Source organism: Centroberyx gerrardi, chromosome 11 (assembly GCF_048128805.1).
Source record: "Centroberyx gerrardi isolate f3 chromosome 11, fCenGer3.hap1.cur.20231027, whole genome shotgun sequence".
Lineage (NCBI taxonomy): Eukaryota > Metazoa > Chordata > Actinopteri > Beryciformes > Berycidae > Centroberyx > Centroberyx gerrardi.
The window spans coordinates 22,859,603-22,879,406 of NC_136007.1; the positions used below are offsets into that span (position 1 = coordinate 22,859,603).

The 19,804-nt window shown below is 42.2% G+C and overlaps 3 protein-coding genes across 3 annotated transcripts; 1 reads left to right on the forward strand and 2 right to left on the reverse strand.

The window, feature by feature from the left end:
- Positions 1 to 298: 298 nt before the first annotated feature.
- On the reverse strand, positions 299 to 8,648 carry aspa (aspartoacylase). The gene is made up of 6 exons (XM_071898360.2): positions 8,106 to 8,648; positions 5,323 to 5,518; positions 3,070 to 3,163; positions 2,815 to 2,922; positions 875 to 984; positions 299 to 663 (listed from the first exon to the last, which is right to left on the reverse strand). Exons 1-6 carry the CDS (start codon positions 8,342 to 8,344, stop codon positions 472 to 474), a joined length of 939 nt encoding a protein of 312 aa, XP_071754461.1. The 5' UTR covers positions 8,345 to 8,648; the 3' UTR covers positions 299 to 471.
- Positions 8,649 to 9,321: 673 nt separating this feature from the next.
- Positions 9,322 to 14,381, reverse strand: LOC144541748 (uncharacterized). Its single transcript, XM_078286614.1, has 5 exons — positions 13,935 to 14,381; positions 13,499 to 13,847; positions 13,254 to 13,381; positions 13,135 to 13,174; positions 9,322 to 13,010 (listed from the first exon to the last, which is right to left on the reverse strand). Exons 1-5 carry the CDS (start codon positions 14,114 to 14,116, stop codon positions 9,999 to 10,001), a joined length of 3,711 nt encoding a protein of 1,236 aa, XP_078142740.1. The 5' UTR covers positions 14,117 to 14,381; the 3' UTR covers positions 9,322 to 9,998.
- A 561-nt stretch (positions 14,382 to 14,942) lies between these two features.
- bkgd (beta-keto-L-gulonate decarboxylase) lies at positions 14,943 to 18,709 on the forward strand. Its single transcript, XM_071898374.2, has 8 exons — positions 14,943 to 15,101; positions 15,229 to 15,327; positions 15,737 to 15,810; positions 15,918 to 16,019; positions 16,645 to 16,821; positions 17,152 to 17,301; positions 17,403 to 17,519; positions 18,171 to 18,709. The coding sequence occupies exons 1-8, from the start codon at positions 15,035 to 15,037 to the stop codon at positions 18,342 to 18,344; spliced, it is 960 nt and encodes a 319-aa protein (XP_071754475.2). The 5' UTR covers positions 14,943 to 15,034; the 3' UTR covers positions 18,345 to 18,709.
- Positions 18,710 to 19,804: the final 1,095 nt, after the last annotated feature.

The window sequence follows — 19,804 nt, forward strand, 5'->3', positions numbered from 1 at the left end:
TTGCAGGTTATGATCCTAAATGGCCTTCCTGAGCAGTAATAGCAAATATAGTGGATAGTATAGTGTACCTCAGAATGGCATCTGGCTCTGAAAAGTACTGTAATGATTCATAAGCCATCCATAATTAAGCATGTTACAAAAACTTAGTCGATTTAAGGTAAGTACATTTGCAAATAACAATAGTAGCATAAATACTTATCACAACAATACACAAGTCTTCAGATCAAAGACTTTCACAGTATGACCCATTGCAAAACCTCCACAAATGTTCTTTGCATAGTTAATTGATTTTCTGATAGTAAATGCATAAAAAACTAAATCAGCATAGTAGAAGATATTGATCTCTAATCATTAAGAAAGAAATGCCTGTCATTTACTAACAGAGCAACAAAGTGCAAAATCTATAGAGATTGTTGCTGTGGCTTCCATGAACACGCCATCGCTGTTGCTAACGCAGTATGAAACCGCGCTTTATGCTTTTCTGATGCCGCTAGCCACCAAGGTTTCTCGCCTCGTGGTTACAAATGCCTGCTGTTTTTCATAATAGGCGGCCTCATTAATAAAAGTGGGATAGACGGTGCCGGTGCCTTCGTAGCGGATGGTCTTTCCATCAAACGTCTGGAACATAGGGTCGCCAGGGTTCAGCGGCTCCCAGTCACAGTCCTGGAACAACAACAACAACAAACAACAACAAAGAAAAGGCTGAAGAGGGCTTTTGCGGAAACAACACTGACTCCTCACATCCATCAAAGACTTCTCATTTCCTTTTTCGTATTCAATCACGTATTTACAAAATCAAAAGTGTAAACTGTACGGCCAAAAAAGAGAAGGCTGACATAATCCAGACTTTAAAGATTCCTGTGCTGGTTTTCACCTGCAGATTGGGGTGCACCATGGCAATGATGTTTCCATTGGTGTCCCTGGGGTAGTCCATCCTCTCTGAGACCTTGAACACATCCACTGTACAGGGAGGGAACTCCATGCCTAAACAACACACAGATAACATCTCTGTTACTGTATATACTGCATATTGTAAGCAAGCGTCCTGCTAAAAACGTGTATTCCAAAAAGTGGTTGATTTCATCATCGACACCCATGCATTTTAACATTCTGCAATGCATTTTCAAAAGGTCGGTTTGGTTCCAAATCCATGGCACTTCTATTGGCGCAGGAAGAATTTCAGTAGCTTTCAGTTACAGTTAAATAAAGGAGAAAATCCCAGATACCGACAATATATTAGCATACGTAAAGGACAAAACTGAATTTTAAAAGAAGTAAAACGTCCTCAACAAATGATTAATAGCTGTCATTGTGCGGGGAACAATGATGCCATCTATGAATGAAAAACTATACACTATAAAATATTAGGACAGTGAAAAGAAACTAGTTATTTTTTGCTGCACAAGTAAAATGAATATGAGACAGATGTGCAGATGCTGTAAGGTACTGACTCTATTTAATAGAAGTATTGGAACAAATAAACTTCAAGTATATTAAAATCATTTTAAGAGACTGTTGCTGTGTCATTTTAAGGTAATACTTGGTAAGTTTGTGATTCATCAACCACCAAATTCTTGAGAAACTCTGGCAAGCCTTAACTGCATGCTTTAACATATAATAATGAATCTTTAATGAATTTTGCACTGCAGTACTTTGTTAAAGTTTGTAGAATAAGTAGTTGGAAGGTGCCACACTGCCAAAGTGGCTCTATTCAACCAGAGGAACTGCACTGGAAGGGTAATAGCTTTTGGCTGGTAAACAAGCTCAGAGCCTGGACATTAAGTTAAGCATAGAGTAACAGAGTCCATGCTGAAATGAATCGCTTTAGGACTGTCACATAACCGCAATCCCATTGAGCTGTATTGATATGCAAGAGGTTACACACAGCAAAAAAGAACCGATGTCCCAGTTGTCGCAGCAGTTTTCCCACTGAATGTATGTAATGGTTATTCCACTGAGGAAGTCATTTTCTACTGTAACAACGGCATCTGATACAACTAAACACGTTTTTTCATGCCGTTCAGCTCCAGAGCAGGAAAACCGGTTCATCACCATGCCAGAGCATTCATCAGCACCAGTGTGGCCCCAGGACAGAAGATTACCACACCATTGGCAGCCAGACTCTAATGACATGGAAACTAACCAACTTCCAACAAGCATGCCATTCAGCGGCAGGCCAGTCAGGGGAACAGGCAGACTGCGACTCACACTTGGCACGGACCGCTTGTTTACGTAAAAAAAAGGGGAAGGAAAAGCTGCCTTATACCTAAATGTTGCAAACGCTGTTCTGTGCCTTGGGAAAGGGGGTAGAGCGAAGACACGATGAGCCAGATGCAGATAATTTTAGAAATGTATCTACGCCAGGGAGAGCTGTGTGTAGGTACATCTGGATGACTCAGCCACCCATGAGCAATCATGTCACAAAATGTCTCTCGTCACTGTGATGCTGACAGACAGGCAGCGGGCTAGCGGACTGACGATGCCTGTAAACAACTGGTTTTTGTTGGACATAAGACATTACTAATCGCGTGACGTATCAGTCATCTGGAAACGCAAAAACATAACTTGACTGTCCTTGAAGATTCTGCGGAGAGTTTTGTATCCTTTAAAATCTCCTGCAACAATAATACTTTCCACTACACATAAAGGAGCCTGAACCACTTCAGCGGTCATGTATGCTTGAATTTAACTGGTTTGGCGTAATCCTTTGCAATCTTATTACTTGGCCTGCTGCTGAATGCCATATAGAGCTGGTATGTTACAGCCTAGTGTTTTAAGCTGCTATGGTATGCGAGTTATCACATTCTCTCCTACCTTCATTAAACAGCTCAATGAAGTCCAGCGCGTGTTTCAGTATTACTCTCATCGCTTCAAAGATGTTGCTCCTCAGAACGCCTTGAGGCTGAGGACCCACTTCCAGACCTGGGATAAAAACAATCAAAAGGCATATTTGCGCATGTAAAACTATTTTCAACTAATTGACTGTGACACCTTGGAGAGGTGTAAAATGTCACGGCTTGGGTATTATTAGCTGAACATTGTCCCTCGGAGCAGTTTGGCTGGACTCACCAACAGGGTGCTTGGCTACAGACCGTGAAGTGGAATATTTCAGAAGAGGGTGTTCATTCAACAGAACAGGACAACTGGCTGGAGCAATGGCTTTCTGCAACACAAAACACAGACGACTTCAGCTACAGACAAAAACCACACAAACACACCTCAACAGAAGAGGTCTGTGATGGAGAAATGCTAAGGTTCATCAAGCGAATCTATGAACTGCACCATGGTGACTCTGATGTTTGAATAATGGCAGCTGTGACTACATGGCTTTAGAGTCACATGCTACACATTAGCCAAATGTCTGAACCTGTCTTTTTAACCCGTATCTAACACAGTTTACATTTCCATTACTTACACTGCTATTATGATAAAAGAAGAGATAATTGTGATTTAAGGTTCTGCTTGACAGAATGAAAAAAATAATTTGCAGCAAAGCACACACAAACCATTCACAAAAATTACACATACAAAATACAATGACCCTGTGTATGAATGTAATGAAGTTTAGTTTGGTGGACAACCAGCACTGCCAATATAAACCAGAAAATACAACACAACTATACTCCGCACAAGGCACAATAACATTTTCAGCAGCCTCAACATCATAATCTCCAACATAACCCTAATCCTCAGCAACAGCATTGTGATCACTGCCTTCATCATCATCATCATCATCATCATCATCATCATCACCCTCCTCCTCATCATCACTGGGACATGGAAGTCCAACTTGGCTCTAATTTGATTGTTTGTGCCTATTTGTCTGAACTAGTGAAGGAGGTGGGTCTAGTCAGCCTGGATGGACTCTTCACCACCTATCTGTTGGAAAACACCAGACAAATGTCTCAGATGGCCTCCCAAGATCTTACTGCTTACCTTCACTATTGTGCCAACAGTGTTTTTGATTAACACCAAGATAAAGGCTAAAGTCATTAGGGACTTTTCAACCTGAGACCGTTTCTTAACAGAAGAATGATTGCTGGCCCTTCTTACAAAATCAGTCAGAGAACTCAAAGTTCAGTTTGTTATCTGACATAGTACCAAGATATGAGACACTGAGCACCTGGTTCTTGATGACAGTATATTGAGGGGTAGGTGGGCGATGTCTGGACTCAGTCTTCTATCTTTAGTAATTGACAGTTACCTCTGCATTTGACTCCTCTAGGTGTTTCTATAGAAGGTCAAATAGGGTTAAAGGTGCTATGCGTAGCATTTTGTGTTTCTCGATATTAAGACCACATTTCCCATAAACCCTACAGCTTCATGTCGCAAAGAGGACTCCTCCCCCTCCTTGGCGTGTCTCTGCATGCGTTTGTTTTGAAGAGCAAGAAGGATAAGAGCCGATAGCAGCCCTTGATAACAGCTAATACACATTCAGCACAGGCAGGTAAGCTAACGTTAAGTAGAAACTACACAATTAGAATAGTGAAACTGGAATAAAATTGTGCATTACTTGCAAAGTTAAAACGATTCCTTTTTTTTTGCCATAAAGCAATCTGCCTTTGTGCTGTGAGGCAATCCAGCACATTTCCCTAAAATCCATCCTGCTGGCAGTGTAAAATGCAGTGCAGAGGCAGGGAGAGGCTGCCAATCTCCTTGGCGATAGTCTTGTTTGTTTACGGTAATTAAACTAATATCTCAAAATAAATGTGGTTTGGATTAACTGATGTTAAAATGCTGCACATAATGCCTTTGAGGACACCTTTCATGGCCTGATATGAAACAGATCAAGAGGGTGTCATCAGTGATAAGTAACTCAGAGGACATTGTGACCAGAGAGTCAGGCACATCTTAAGTCAAAAATAATGTTTGGATGGTTGATCCTTTAAATGACTGAATTACCTGTCCAATACGTAAAGGTAAATAGATCATTATGTTATGTACACAGGTCATTGAGCTTCTCCAAAGAGGCCTAATTTTGGTAGAACATTCACTTTCCAGCACACATACCTCTCTAGGAGTTCATGAACTGTCAACAACTGATACTAGAGACCCCCAGTCACCTCCATTCACTTACTTTCATTCTGAAAAGTTAGTCTAAAAATCATTCCTGTAACGCATATACAATCTCAAGGTAGGGATCCAGGGGGAATATTTCATTCCAGGATCTGGTGTCATATTTCTCAGCAAATAATTTTGTCTTTCTGCAAATAGTGATGGTGGATTCTCAGGGCAGCTAACATTGGATGTTGACGGCTCCTGTTTGTGCTAAATAGTGAAAACGTTCAGTCAAGAGTAGAATTTTCTCTTTAAGGCTGCAACCTTGATGTAGTTCATCATCTGCAGGTTGAAGTGGTCTTTGGAGCTTTCCAGTATCAGAGTGCAGCCCATATTGGACGTGGTGTTGTGGAGGTCGAAGATGACGTCGTAGGCGTCTGGGCTTCCTTTAGGCCCGAACATCCGGTTGATCTCCTGGGCCCTCTGCACCTCGTAGGGCAGGTCGTCTCCAGCCGGGCCGCTGCAGCGCACAGTACACACACAGTTCAGTAATCATACTTCACGCTTGATACTGGCACATCCACAGCTAATCACACAGTTCAGCTGAAGGAACAAAGAGCTACTAAACATGTTAATTATTGTCACAAAGTTGTCTATTCTTCTTCATAGACAGCCTTCAACACCAACACTTTCACCTGACTGTTCACCCTAGTGGAAAAAATCACTATGATCAACAGCCTTCAAGTTAAAACACACCAACTGTGGGTTAATATAGAATAGGCACAACTGCTTCAAAAGCTGAAGACAGGAATTTCCTGTTTCTGTTGTGAACGTCTGATTCTTATTTACTGACACTGGCCTATTCACCAAGTTTTTGCATGTGGATGAAAGCTGAATAATTCTGATTGCAAACGATATCTTGGTGATTTCCATCATTCCACCAATTCAGTCATATAGAAAGTTATAGCAGCCATTATGCCAACCAAGCTAATGTAGGGAAATACTGTGGGATAGTGGCCTACTTTTGAGCATTAAGAAGACATTTGATCCACTTTCTCAAAGCCTTACATGTCTGAATGAAAGGATCCTTGAGAAGTCTGTTTCGTCCGCAGGCTTAACTTGCTTTTGCCCATACAGACATTGTATACATTATCAATAGACAGTGAGAGCTGCCCTTTTTTCCCCTCTTGGCTCTTTTTGAGCATTTGAAAATAACCACTAGTCCAGGACATTCTCCAAACTACTGTAGAATAGCACCTCTACTAAGCATATTGTCCCACTTCCCTCACACCTGCTCTTTAGAACCCCATTTTCACCAAATATCCGGCATTGTCTGGATTACCAGGCCCACAATACAGAAGCGTACTGTGGGCTACAGCTGTCAAAGTGGAATCCAACATACCAACTTAAAATGAAACAAATGAATAGTGGCCAGGAGCTTATCAAGTAAGCCTACAACTCAATTACACAAACACACACAAAAAATATGTGGAAGGATCGGTAGTCAGTCTATTTAAGACACTCTGGGCTGTTTTTAGAAACAGTCTTCAAGTGGTTAATCTTCTTATATGTTGCCTACAGAGAGGGTAAACAGTTTGTAGGCTGAAGAGCCTTGGGAAGATCTATCTTTAGATCTATCTTCTATCTTTAAGAACAATAAAGTCACTATAACCTCGCTATTCACACATATTCCCTATAGGAATATTGTAGTGATACCATAAGAAATTGAAAAACATAGCATAAGTTATGATAAGGTCACTATAGACTGTGTCTCGTGTCTGTGGTACTACTGAATACCACAGACAGTATCAGTCGCTGTATGAATAATGTTATTATAGGAATATGATGGTGATTTTTGTTCGGGGAGACAAGCGTTAATATTCAGCTATAGAAGTGAATAGGCTGCTGTCAGTTCATGCACACTGGAGATATGAGCCAGGGTTTGCGTAAGACTTCATTTTCCGCTATAGTGCACATGAAAGAAAAAAGAAAAAAAAACAGTCTGAAATCATTTGCAGCTCAGTCACGTTTCGCTCACGTTTTTCCAGCTGGCTAACAGTCAGCTGGAAGTCTAAGAGGGGACACACTGCTCCACCGTTGTGGGTCTAAGAACCGAGGACACAGGCTGGTGATAATATACAGTATCTCTAATAATAACAATAACATGTTGGAATAATGTCCATGTGACATATCCAGTGTTCTACTGTAAAAAAAAAAAAAAAAAAAAAAATCCCAAACGAAAAATCACTATAATATTCTTATAATATTACTATAGGGAATTATAGTATTCAATAGGGAGTTTATAGTAACCTTATTGCACTTCATGGTATCAGTATAATATTCCTATAGGACTAAGGTTTGCTCTGATATTTGTATTGTATCCTTCTAAAATGTGTGTTTGGATTGATACACTTGTTTTTTCTTTGTAAAAGATGCCTTATGTTATACTATGTCTATATCACAGGTAAACAATATGTTCTCTATAAACATGGGACCCACAGTTAAACTAACCTACTGCACATCTACCCGGACCCCCATATTATATTTCTTATTTGTCTCCTAAAGGGAGTTTGGTAGAACACAAAACTTGGAATATCTGAATGGCATTAGTCCATAATGCTACATAATTTGTATAGCCATCACATTTTTTCCAAACACATTTCTGTGACTTAGGGCCAGCGGGTCCCAAACTGGGTCCAGGGGATCCCCAAGGATCCTTGAGGGGGTCCCCAGGGGGTCCACAGCAAAAATAACTAGCTCAATTTCACTGTCATTTAATTCATTAGAAGTTAGGCCAATAAGAGAATGCATAGCCTATAAACGACTCTTCAGACCAGAGGTTTCACTCTCCCTACTGTTAGGCTACCTCCCCACCTACAGTACAAACAGGAGTAATTCTGTTCCAAGTCATTTCTAACAACACAAATCTTCTCAGACTGGGCTCCTTGGGACAAAATCTTATCAAATGGGGGTCCGTGATCTAACGTGAATCTATTCTGGGGGGTCCTTGGCATGAAAAAGTTTGGGAACCCCCTCTGTGCCATGTCTAATGCGCATGACTACAGATAGGAATACCATCCAGCAGCGACACTGTACGGTCTGTTTACCTGAGGTTTTCCGGGGTGAAGGCTCGGTTCAGATCCGTGTCCACGTATCTGGTGCATTTCTCCACGGCTTTGGGGTTGGTGATGAAGGGCTTCGTCTCGACCCCCTTCCTCTGGATCTCGGCGCCGTTCTTCACCCATAGGTTTACGAGCGTCACGCCTGACATCTCGTTTCCATGCGTCCCCCCGAAAATAGCCACTCTCCTCGCCTCATTGAAACAGAGGGTGTTGTATGAAGACATGTCGGGGTGACAATCTGTGCGGAGGTGGAATTAAAACACACAGAGGTCTCGGAGGCTTCGGGAGTCGGGAACAAGGCGCAGGAAAAGTTTCCAGCCGGAGCTGTAAAGCCACACTGTTGTGGTTTCTTAAAAGCCTGCCGTGGCAGTGCGCTTACGTAACGTGGCCGCTGGCTTGTTGTGGTCAGTCACCGTGCGTAACCGCGCTGACTTGTGCATGGCAGTGCACGAGTGGCGGGGAAAATTCCTTCAGAGGGCTGGGTTAGCAAGGGTCCTCCACTTGTCTACAGGGTCAAGCCCGCAAAAATGGGACAAATAGTGTCTTTCCGGTGACATGTTTCAAAATAAAACCGGGCTTGACAAACAGTTTTTACGGTGTGAAGCTAGACAGAATTTTATAATGACTTCCGGCCATACCTTTCAAAATAAAGCCGTGTTGCAACGTTTGAGTAACAAAGTATCAAAGTGACAAAGAATATATTTAAGGGGGGATATGAAGTAATTTAAAACATAACTGTAGCACCCTCCCCCCCTGTCAATTTCACAATATGTCTTGAAAAAGTCAGTTTTAACCAATAGCAGTGGATCCTAACAACTATATAATGGGAGCCACAATGGCTATGCAAGATGCCACATTATTGTACATGTACACCGAATATACAAAATATTAGGGACACTCGCTCTTTTCATGAATTATACTGATGAGGTGGATCCAGGTAAGAGTCATTATCCCTTATTGAAATAATAATCCCAACCAGCATCCCCTATCCCCTCCCTACACACACACAGGCCTGGGTGCATCCTTCATGTATCTGTTTACAGTGTGTTTTGTACATTTTGACATTATTCTTTCTTTCAGTCAAAACAAGAACAAAACCATTTCCTCATTTAAATTGTTTAGTCATTATGTTGTCCTATAATGATGTCCATTACAAAGCATTGCACAATATCTGCCTGCCACTTTCTATCATAAAATAAGCAATGACAATATTAATAAACTGTTCATTTATTAAGTATCATCAAGTGAAAACGTCTGTAGCATTTCTCATGAAGGTCTGGTCTCAGAGCATCTTGAGGCAGAGTGGCACATTAACCATGAATAGCCACCAGTAAACATGTTTAAAATGAGGCAAAGCTAAGAACAGAAAAGAAAAATAATAATTTTCCCCTACCATGTAGTAATGACAATTTATTATGACTTGTCTTTCAAATGGCCATTAGGTGGCAGGCTAGGTGTTAAGATTCAAACAAAAGTCAGATTAGTTGACAAGGTGCTTAAAACCCACAGGCTCTTAGTGAACTCAGGTGTTCTCTGAGATTTTTCTCAAGCGTCAAGAGTGTTCACAAACAAAACGATTACATTCATTTGATTCAGTTTTAATTTAATGAGCTTATGGTCCTTTTTTTCTTCCAAATTATTGAAATATCTGTATATTCTGGAGCTTTTATTAAAAAAAAAGTTTGATTGGCATTCTGAAGGAATCATGATTTTGGTTTGTTATGGTGTGCTGCTGCTGCCCCGAAGTTTGTCCCAACACCAAAAAGGTTGAGAACCATGACAGTAAAAATGCTTTGATACAAAACAAAATATATTAAAACAAAATCTGTAAAAACCAAACAGCTCAGATTTATATATAAAACTCATGCCATCCATGAGTCAGTCTGTGGCGAGGAAGTCCTGATCTGGATAATGAAGTCTCCTCTTGCCCTTTATGGGTTTCTTCTCCATGTGGTCTGAGGAAGACAACATTTCAAAGCGTGGTGAACTACTCTCTGATAACATGGGACCGCTGGACATAACTTTTGGGGCAGCTGATGGCTTGTTCCTCTCCTTCTCTTTCTTATTTTTCTTCTTCTTCCTGATATGGGGCTCTATTTCAACAGACTCAGACAATGTCCCATCTGGTAAGTTATCATCAGCACATTTCTTCTTTTTCTCCTTTTTCTTTTTCATAGCATTTAACACAGGATTCTTAGATAAAAATTCGGAGGCATGTTCAGCCTCGCACATGTTTGGAACATTTTTCACCAGCGTTTTCTTAAACACTTTCTCAGAAGTACTGCCGTCATGAGGTATTTCAGCACTGTGACTGGATGACTGCCTGCTTTTTTTCTTTGGTGAAACTGATCTGTCCGATTCAACATCTTCCACCGTAGATGGCGCACTCTCTTGTATCGCAGCGTGGGGATCTTTACATTTCTTTTTTTTCTTTTTCTTTTCCAATACCACGGCCTCGTCAGAGAGAGAACGTCCCAGATCAGCAGCACTGTCCCTTCTGACCATGGGGGTTTCTAACTCCCTATCGTTTTTCTTGCGTTTCTTCTTTCCCTCTACCCAGGTGACAGTGATTTGAGGCCCAGAGCTCTGACACCTTTCGTTTGGTTCCTCAAAATCCTCCTCATGATCTTTCACTACACTGTCCTGTGAAGTGGAGGTCTTTTTCTTTCTTTTCCTTTTCCTGATCATATCATTAGACCCGATGAGAGACTCCTCCAAATTTTCAATGTTTTCCACTGGCTCTGTCTCAAAATCACAAGCGCTGACACCAAGTTTCTTTCTGCGTTTTTGTCTACTCATGTCAAAACCGGCTACAGATTGAGAGGGGGCGCTTGTTTCCCGGTGTGTTTTAGCATCCTTTTCCATTGTGTCATCAACAAGGAAGGAAGCGGCCCCCTTCTTTTTCTTTTTCCGCACAGACACTGAATCATCACTTTGTGCCACAGCGTCTACTGAGATATCCCCGGCCGACATTTCAGTCATTTTCTTCTTTTTCTTCTTGGTTCCCAGTTCCGCATCTTGGTCTGCGGAGCGCTCGCTTGTTTTCTGGCTTTTATCGGCCTTTTTAACCTTTGGGTTCATTTGGGTTTCTTCAGGAGTGTTGGAGATATCTGCCCCCTCGTCCCTCTTCTCTTTCTTCTTCTTCTTCTTTTTCGCTGACAGTACTATACTATCTGTCAGAGTTTCAGCATCATTAGAAGAGGTTATGTCCACATTCTCCTCTTCTTGTCCAGCTTCAGTCTCATCATTAGAGGACGACCGCTGCTTCTTTTTGCGCTTTTTTCTTGGCTCCGTTACATCTTCAAGCTGGGGAGCAGAACTCCCTGAGCTATGTTGACTGTTTTTGGCATCAGTGGAGTCTGATGTTCCTTGAGAAACCTCAGTACTTTCTAAACACGGGCCTAGCCCAGGCCTCAGTGTTGGGGTGGAGCTACCCGATCCCTCTAACTGTCCTGTTAACCGCAGCGGTGGATCTAGATTCAAATCCGATGCTACCTCTTCTTCCTGTTCCTCTACAATTACATATCTTTCTTTTTTCCTTTTCTTCTGTATCTCAGCATCTTCATTCGGAGGTCTGGCAGCTGCGTCGGAGGACAACTCAACAACGTCCTCATCGTTCTCACTGACTCTTTTCCCCTTCTTCTTCCTCCTCTCTCTGCCATCATTCGTCTTACAGCTGTCTGACAAGACTGAACCCTCCTCCGCTCTCACATTTGGCTCCAAGTTGCCATCCTCATCCTCTTGCCTCTGGGATACCGCAGCTATTTCATCACATGAGACTATTTCAGACACCTGTGCTGAGGCTCGGCTGTGAGATTCATCCACCTGTTCTGAATATAAACTCTCTGATGTGCCTTCCTCTAGTCCTTCCCTCATAGTAACATCAACTCCAGACTTATTCTTTTTGCTCTTTTTCTTCTTTTCTTTTAACTGGGAATTGTCTCTTTCCGTTACGCCATCTTCTTCTACACTCCTCTCCTCCTGTCTCAATATTTTAATGTCATGAGACGAGTCCTTCCTCCTATTTTTTTCACTAAGTTCCACCTCGTCGCCCAACTGCGGTGCCGAAGAAAGGCCGGGAGTCTGTTCTACCTCTGCGATTCCTACACTCACACAAGTGCCAGCATCCTGACCCTCTGGCCCTTCCTGGCTAGAAGGCAGCTCCATTCCTTCTTCCATACCTCCACCGTCTCCTTTCTCCATTTTCTTCTTCTTTTTCCTCTTCTTTCCCCTGACTTCATCGCATGCCCTGTCAATATTGTCACTTATGAGGTCTGGAAAACTTAACAGGGGATCACAGGTTTCTCTGACTGCAGGTTCGTCCTCTGGCTGTCCTGTCTGGGGATCGTCCGCGTGGCAAACATCAGCCCGGGCCTCGTCTCTGTCCTGTTGGATATATTCCACTGAGATTCTCTGTAGCCTGTATGGCCCACAACTAGTCGAAGTTGAAGCAACGCTGACGTTACACAGGTCTTCCTCCCCTGTTGTTTGGAGAGAAAGATTCCCCCCGTTTTCTCTGCCGCTGCGATTTCTCTTTCGGGTCAAATGTCTTCTTGGTGTTTCAGTTTGGTTCATAATGTCACTTGTCATACGTTCATCACTCGTCTCTCTGGTGACCGAACCTCTATGAGAAGAGCCTCCGTCAACAGTGCTCTCTGTTTCTGGGCACAGCCGTACTCCCGTCAGTCTGGACGCCCTCGTTATCTTTGGAGTTGACTTCTCTGGTGTCTTCCGCGGAGTTCCTCGGGAAGTCACTCGTCTGACAACTTTCTCCCTCCTCTGGCGTTTCACCTGGTTGGCATTGATGCCGTCTCTCTTCTCTTTGGATGATGGAGTGTACCAAGGCTGTGGGGACTTTGCTTTAGATGGTGTCACGAACAGTTTCTTTTCCTGTAAGATGACATAAAAATGACAGATAGCACCGAATGATGTCCAAGTTCACATTCAAAACAAGTGCTTTGTGTGCTAAATAAGACACCTGCTGCAAGATTCCTGGTACAAATATCCTGCTTACCACCACTTTGATGTCCTCATCGTCTGATCTTTCATCCTCTCTGTAAAAGCACAGATATGCTTCATTATTATGCAGATAAATTCAAGTAAGAATACCATTATGCCTCAAAATAAACTTACTCTGACAATGGAGATATCGTCTCCTTATCTGTGTCAATCGTTGGTAAAGATGGCTCCGGAGCAGCTCCTGTTTTGTTGTCCTTCCACAGCGTTTCGACGCATTTAAAGAAGGATCCCATTGCAGAAATCTGTTAACAGTAAAGACTTTACTAGTAAATCATATTAGAAAGTATATGCTAGAAATATGTTGAACTAGCCTATATGCTGAACAGTCATTTTAATGAAATAGAGGAGGGTGACCTTACATGAAGACCTGCATTCTGCTGGACAGTTAACTGGCTGCCTCTGCGCTTCCTCGCCTTGCTAGACAGGCGTTTATCATCCTGGATCCTTTGCAGGAAAGGGAAAGAGTACTTTGGCAGTCTGTGTTTCTGTCCTCTGCTCCCTTTCCTGCTCTTGGACGATTGTGCTGCAGATGAAAGGACTGATTTGCTTCGGTAAACAAAGGATGCACTGCCATCTTCACTTTCTTCTCCTTCTGTGGGAGATGTGGGAGATGTGGGGCCTGACCTGAAGCTGGAGTGACGTCTCTTGACTGACCTCACTGCCTCAGGCACTGGGTTTTGAGTTATGAACAGGCTGTCCCCTGAATCGCTGCAGAGGCACAATTATACATTTAGAAATTGAACTATTTAGTATAGGAATAGCTGGATCATCGTGCCATTTGAGTGGCATCCTTACCTGTCCGCTTCATTGGGGTCACCTGACACCTTGTCCTGCCTATTCTGTCCCAGGGAAGAGTCCAAATACCTCGATATTTTCTCCACAAAATCCGGAGGGGAATTCTCCAGGACGATGTGGCATGAATTCACTGTGGCTCCATCTGACTCAGTCCAAAATGAGGAATTATGAATTCCTTCCATCACCAAGCAAACGATAACAGTGATTAAATCACTGAGGGGTTCTGGCAAGAAATCATCGTAGTAGATAGGCGTGTTGGATTCCCTAGATCCCACTTCTGCGAAAACCCTCTGCAAATGTCTCGATTCTCCTCATTAAAAAGTGAACTGAAGACGCAAAATGATACTCAGAACTAAATATCTAACAAATATCGGCGTATCATTTGTATAAATGAACTCATGTTGCGCCAAAACATCGAAATGCGACAAGTCCACACAACACATGTGGTACCGTATCAACCAGGAAGTGTTTATACATCACATGCGCGACCAATGATCATCTGACCAATCAGCGCTCTGCTACCAAGGAGGAGGAACAAAGTCTCGAGATGAAGCGAGAGGTTTCACGCCTGTTTACTTCCGACTTCACTTAAACCGCGTTAGGCAGATTAAACCCCCTTCTTTGTCAATGGGAGTCACATTTGCTAGAATATCTTTTTTTCTGGGGGAGGCTTAGTTGGTTTCCCCAAACAGCGTAATGTGTAAAGTCTAGTGTTCAATTCTGCTGTCTCTTGTAGTATTTATTCATGGCGGTTCTTGAATAAAATGACGTGACGTTCAGAATTAAGGAAGGCAGAAAAACCAGGGTCCATCTCCAAACCCCAAGTTCCCAAGTATTACTAAACACCTGAAAATTGAGGTTATGTCCCATATGATGTGATCGCAGCAATTTATCCTAATTTTAGGCAGTTGTACGCATGCGCGAGATGATTTCCTGCTCCTCTCTAGTGAACAAGGGTTTCCATAGGCTGGGACGGGACGGGAACTATCTTGATAGTAAAGTCCATTCTCTTTGGATATAGTTATACCAACTGAGTTTCCCTTTTCTAGGTGGACACCATTGGCATTCCAGGTCCTGGTACATACGCTTTGAACCACAGCATGGCAGAAATCAGCAAAACTGAAAAGGTCCAGTTGCATGTCCCAACGTTAGAGGAGCTGTGCAGCGGTAAGGACTTGTGTTATTGTGATACACGGGCAAATTTGCAGAGACCGCTGTTGTCTTATAATAAAAAGCTACTCACCTGAATGTGGCGTCATGCAGAGAGTAATAAACATGTTATTGCTCGTTGCAGTGTTACAAGCAGGACTGAAGGACAATTTTGCTGAGGCTCAGGTCAGTGTTGTCGACTGTCCAGATCTCACCAAACAGCCGTTCCAGTTTCCTGTCAAAGGTAAAGTGTCGTCCCTGTTTACAACGTTACCATACTGCAAAAGTACATTTCACTTATACTCCACAATATGTTTAGAAATATGTTTAAATATATACAAAAACGTGCCCCAAAATGGACTCGTACATGTAGATGACATTCATTAAAATGCATTTGGAGTTATAGGCTACTTGCAGATTTACTGTTGTCAGCACTGCATAGGAAGAAAGTGTTTCTAGTGTGTTGAAACATATCCCTGAACATATAAGTCTATGTGAAATGCATGTTTTGCAGTATGTTGATCTTAGCACTGAATATTAAATATTGTGCTGAACATTGTAGGCTACATTGCAGCCGATTTTTTTGTCATATACTGTACTTGTAATGTTTCTTACAATCACTGATAGTAATGTCTTCTCTCCACATACTGCAGGCTTGTGTGGCAAGCCTCGCATTACTGATGTTGGCGGCGTGCCTTACTTGGTCCCCTTGGTTCAAAAGGACAAGGTAGTTTGTTCTATCACACAGTGCAATGTGGAAATAATGCATGGAGGTATTGTGAAATGACTCATAGTGAACGGGACTATTATTCCCCCCCCCCCCCCTCCTCCCAGGAATACAACATGAACACCGTGTCAAAGGAGGTGGAGCTGCCAGGAGCTTTCATCCTCGGTGCAGCAGCTGCGCCCTTCAGAATCGTTGGGATGAATGCAGAGGTTTGTCTCCTTTTCCAGCAAAAGTTCTGATTTCAAGCAATCAAACCTACAAGTGACGTTTTTGCAGTAGGGTGGCCTAGTGGTTAGAGCATAACTCTGCCAACAACTAACTATACGCACATCGACAGTGGGTGCTGGGTTAAGTGCCGATTATCAGTTGAGAACCTGCACACGGGGTGTGCGGGTTCTTTTCCCATCATTTTCCATCACACCAATTGATTCTGACCAAAACGTAATCAATTGCTTCACTATAGAGCTACTTGCGTCTTGCTTGCCACTGGATGCGCAGCTCTCCAGTACAGTCCTAATGGGCCAATGGAAGCTCCAGAAATCAACCTCAAAAGCACCTAAAGCATGTCTTTTGGTGAAAATCAATTGGTATGATGGAAAATGATGGGGAAATAGGCCAGAGTTATACTTTAAAAAGACCTTGAGCAACACTGAATCACCGACCAGCTGTAGGCTGCTGCTCTGTAGCTGACCTGACCCCTGACCTCCCTGTGAAGGGGGAAAGCGAGCAGGGGATTTCCCTACAGGGATCAATAAAGTATCATGTTATCATTATAAACTGAGGGGACACGTTTTGTAACACAGTAGTTAGTACAGTGAATATTGTCGTCCACAGCTGATGCCTCTGGTTCTGACCGAAGCGGAGGGAAGGCCCGCGGTGAACAGCAGCTACTTCTCCTCCATCAATCCAGCTGATGGCCAGTGTCTGCAGGAGAGATTCAGCGATAAATTCTCTGGCTGCAACTTTGGACTGCTGGGCAATCTGTATGCTTGTGAAGGCAAGCCTGGAAAGGTAAATAGTAATAGTCTTATTTGATCAAACAAAATCTGGCAAATCAGAACTGGATTTTTTTTTTGCCTCGAGAATGTAGTATGTTGTGTGCGTTTAGGTTCTTTCATAAATGCATTGTCATTATTTATTTAGCAAATAATGAACTTCTCTGGTTATATTTTAATGTAAAGAACATAATTTGCAGGATTGTAAGTTAATGATCAAGTTGTTGTGAATGAACTCAGACCCCCTCTCACATCTAATAAACATTAACAAAAGGAAAGTGACTCTGTACCGGTTGAGTAGTCAACGCTGAAAGCTTTATTTCTCCCCCTCCTGCCTCCCTGACAGGTCATAGAGGTGCGGGCCAAGAAGAGAACAGGAGAGGACAGTCTTGTTGGGTCTTTGAGGAAGACTCTCGAGGGTCACTACCCTGATAAAAGCCTGGCTCTGGGAGGCACCTTCATCATCCAGAAGGGGAAAGCTAAAATCCATATCATGGTAAATAATAGATGCTGATAATGCACAATGGGATGCATGACTGATTGTGACTGTCAGGCTTCATACATTGTATTTGTTTCCTTGTGGCCGCTTATCCACAGCCAAGAGAGTTCTCAGTCTGCCCCCTCGACACAAACGACGACGTCAACAACTGGCTCCAACACTTCGAGGTCAGCGCCCCGCTCATCTGCCAGTCTGTGCTCGTATCCAGAGACCCTGTGAGTAAAGATCACACGCTGTCAGTGGTGGAAAGAGTACTAGAATGTCCTACTCAAGTAGAAGTATTGTTGCTTTGCTGATATTGTACTTAAGTAGAGGTGAAAGTACTGGTCTCAAAATCTACTTAAGTAAAAGTAGAAAGTAGCTCATTTAAAATGTACTCAGAGTGAAAGTTACTGAGGTACTTCTTAGAAAAGAGAACGTTGTTAGATGTGATTTTCTTTCTTAAAAGATGAGAGTACAGAGTTCAGACTCACTTCTTTTAATTGGAAAATTTGGAAATTACAAAATAAAGCGCACAAACAAAGTATTGCTCTTCTCTTCTTTGGGCTCCACAATTTGTCAATTTACAATGTTCCAGTTTCTGATGCTTATGGAGAAGCTACAAAATCTGTACTCTGTAATGGATGTGATTTAAAATGTAGTGAATTACAATACTTCAGTAAAAACCTTACTTAAAATGTACTCAAAATACTCAAAAAGTGCACAAAAAAGCTACTCAATTACAGTAACTTGAGTAAATGTAATTAGATAACTCCGCCCTCCCACACTGTATATAGTCATGTCAGTAAGGTAGATGAGATAAGTGTAGTTTCTGCCATAGTAGGCTGACTTCTACTCATCTGTCCACTTGTTTGCTGTGTTTCCAGGGCTTGGACCTGCGGGTGGAGCACACCCACTGCTTTAGCCATCACGGAGAAGGCGGCCACTACTACATCGACACCACTCCTGACAGTGTGGAGTACCTGGGCTACTTCATGCCTGCTGAGTTTGTCTACCGCATCGACAGGCCCAAGGAGACACACGTGATTGGACGAGACTGAAAAATAAAACATAATCTTGTTAGCAGCATTTCTTGATTATCTGAATCGACAAGGAATGAACATACAGTATGTGATCTATATTAGGTTCAATATATTATAAATTGTAGGACTTAAGGACTTAATTTTACAACTGCCTAAAATGCTTCACAGTTTGCATCATTTGTATTAATCTTTGCACCTAAATCGTGTTTCTTGATGTGAAATCACTACATTTCATTTCATAAAAACTGTTGAATTTCTCTGAAGTGTTTTAGTGTTTTGTGATTGTCTTGGCTGTTCTCCCGGACGAGCCCCCATATGTTACAGGCAGCAAATCATCCCGGACGAGCCCCCATATGTTACAACCCGGCTCACGGAAGTAACAGAGATGGAGCCATACGCCAAAGTAAAAGTTAAAACAATTATTTATTAACTAAAACTAAGGGGTAAACAAACTACATCAAACCAAAAGAACGGAACAAAAGATGTGCATAGGTGAGGAGGGAGAGAGCAACTGATGGTCAGATGGCTTTTTAAACCCAAGGAGTACAGGTGCACTCCATTGGCACTGATGACGACCCCGCCCACCAGGCTCCTGCAGGACAGACAAACATGCACAGCACCAGCAAGCAGAGCAGGAGGGTTGTCACAGTTCATGGAGTCAGACTGAGTGAAGTAGTCATTGTAGCAGCATCTATTCTTCCATGAACTAGACACCTGCTACTCTCCAATGATAGAAAGTTCTTTGTGCCAAACAGTTGTTTCTGGGGACAGAGAAATATCAGGTACACTGGTTAGTCTAATATAGGTAGCATGTGTGACTTGTGAACAACTACATTAAGCTCTGGTGACAATGCCACATTTTTATTTGTTTATCTTTCAGAAAGCAGTATGAACCCTGGCTGACACATTTGTTCCCATTAAAGCAGAATTCCATCAAAACTAACTTCATAGGTTGTCACTCTGCAGCCCTAACTCTAACCTATTCTGCAAAAATGACACAATTTCCAAAAATGCACAACTTACAGCACAAAAAAATAATCTCAAAAACCCATATTTTGGATCTTTTAGAACAGAAGTAGAAAATGTGGTTTAAACTGAGATTGGTTGTACTGCTGATTTTATTAAATATATTTTGAGGGTAAAATCCTGCTTGACTTGTCATTGGTATAATGAAAAGCTTTTTGCCCTGAGCATGATTTTTTTTTTCATTGAACCACAAACTTTATAGAGTGTGGGCAATATACACTGAAAACATCTGAGCAGCATGTAAATCTACAATAACAATAAAATAAAAATAAGTGAGTGGTTTGTGTAGCTGGAAGTTGCGTTAGTTAAGTTAATTATATTTTTCTTAACTTACAAGACGTGTTTACATATGTCTTGATTATCAGCTGTATTGATTTCCCTAGTGAAGCTCGTGCCCTCTTCTGACTGGAGCAGGTAACGCATCATTTCCCACAATGCTGCTGCCGCATCGG

Coding starts and splice junctions, on each gene's coding strand:
- bkgd (XM_071898374.2), top strand. CDS start 15,035: ATGGCAGAAATCAGCAAAACTGAAAAGGTCCAGTTGCATGTCCCAACG. Junction 15,328..15,736: donor GTTCCAGTTTCCTGTCAAAG/GTAAAGTGTCGT, acceptor CACATACTGCAG/GCTTGTGTGGCAAGCCTCGC. Junction 16,822..17,151: donor GTGAAGGCAAGCCTGGAAAG/GTAAATAGTAAT, acceptor CCTCCCTGACAG/GTCATAGAGGTGCGGGCCAA.
- aspa (XM_071898360.2), bottom strand. CDS start 8,344: ATGTCTTCATACAACACCCTCTGTTTCAATGAGGCGAGGAGAGTGGCT. Junction 3,164..5,322: donor AGATGATGAACTACATCAAG/GTTGCAGCCTTA, acceptor TTTGTGTTGCAG/AAAGCCATTGCTCCAGCCAG. Junction 985..2,814: donor CATTGAGCTGTTTAATGAAG/GTAGGAGAGAAT, acceptor TGTGTTGTTTAG/GCATGGAGTTCCCTCCCTGT.
- LOC144541748 (XM_078286614.1), bottom strand. CDS start 14,116: ATGGAAGGAATTCATAATTCCTCATTTTGGACTGAGTCAGATGGAGCC. Junction 13,175..13,253: donor ACGATATCTCCATTGTCAGA/GTAAGTTTATTT, acceptor GTGCTTTTACAG/AGAGGATGAAAGATCAGACG. Junction 13,011..13,134: donor ATGAGGACATCAAAGTGGTG/GTAAGCAGGATA, acceptor GTCATCTTACAG/GAAAAGAAACTGTTCGTGAC.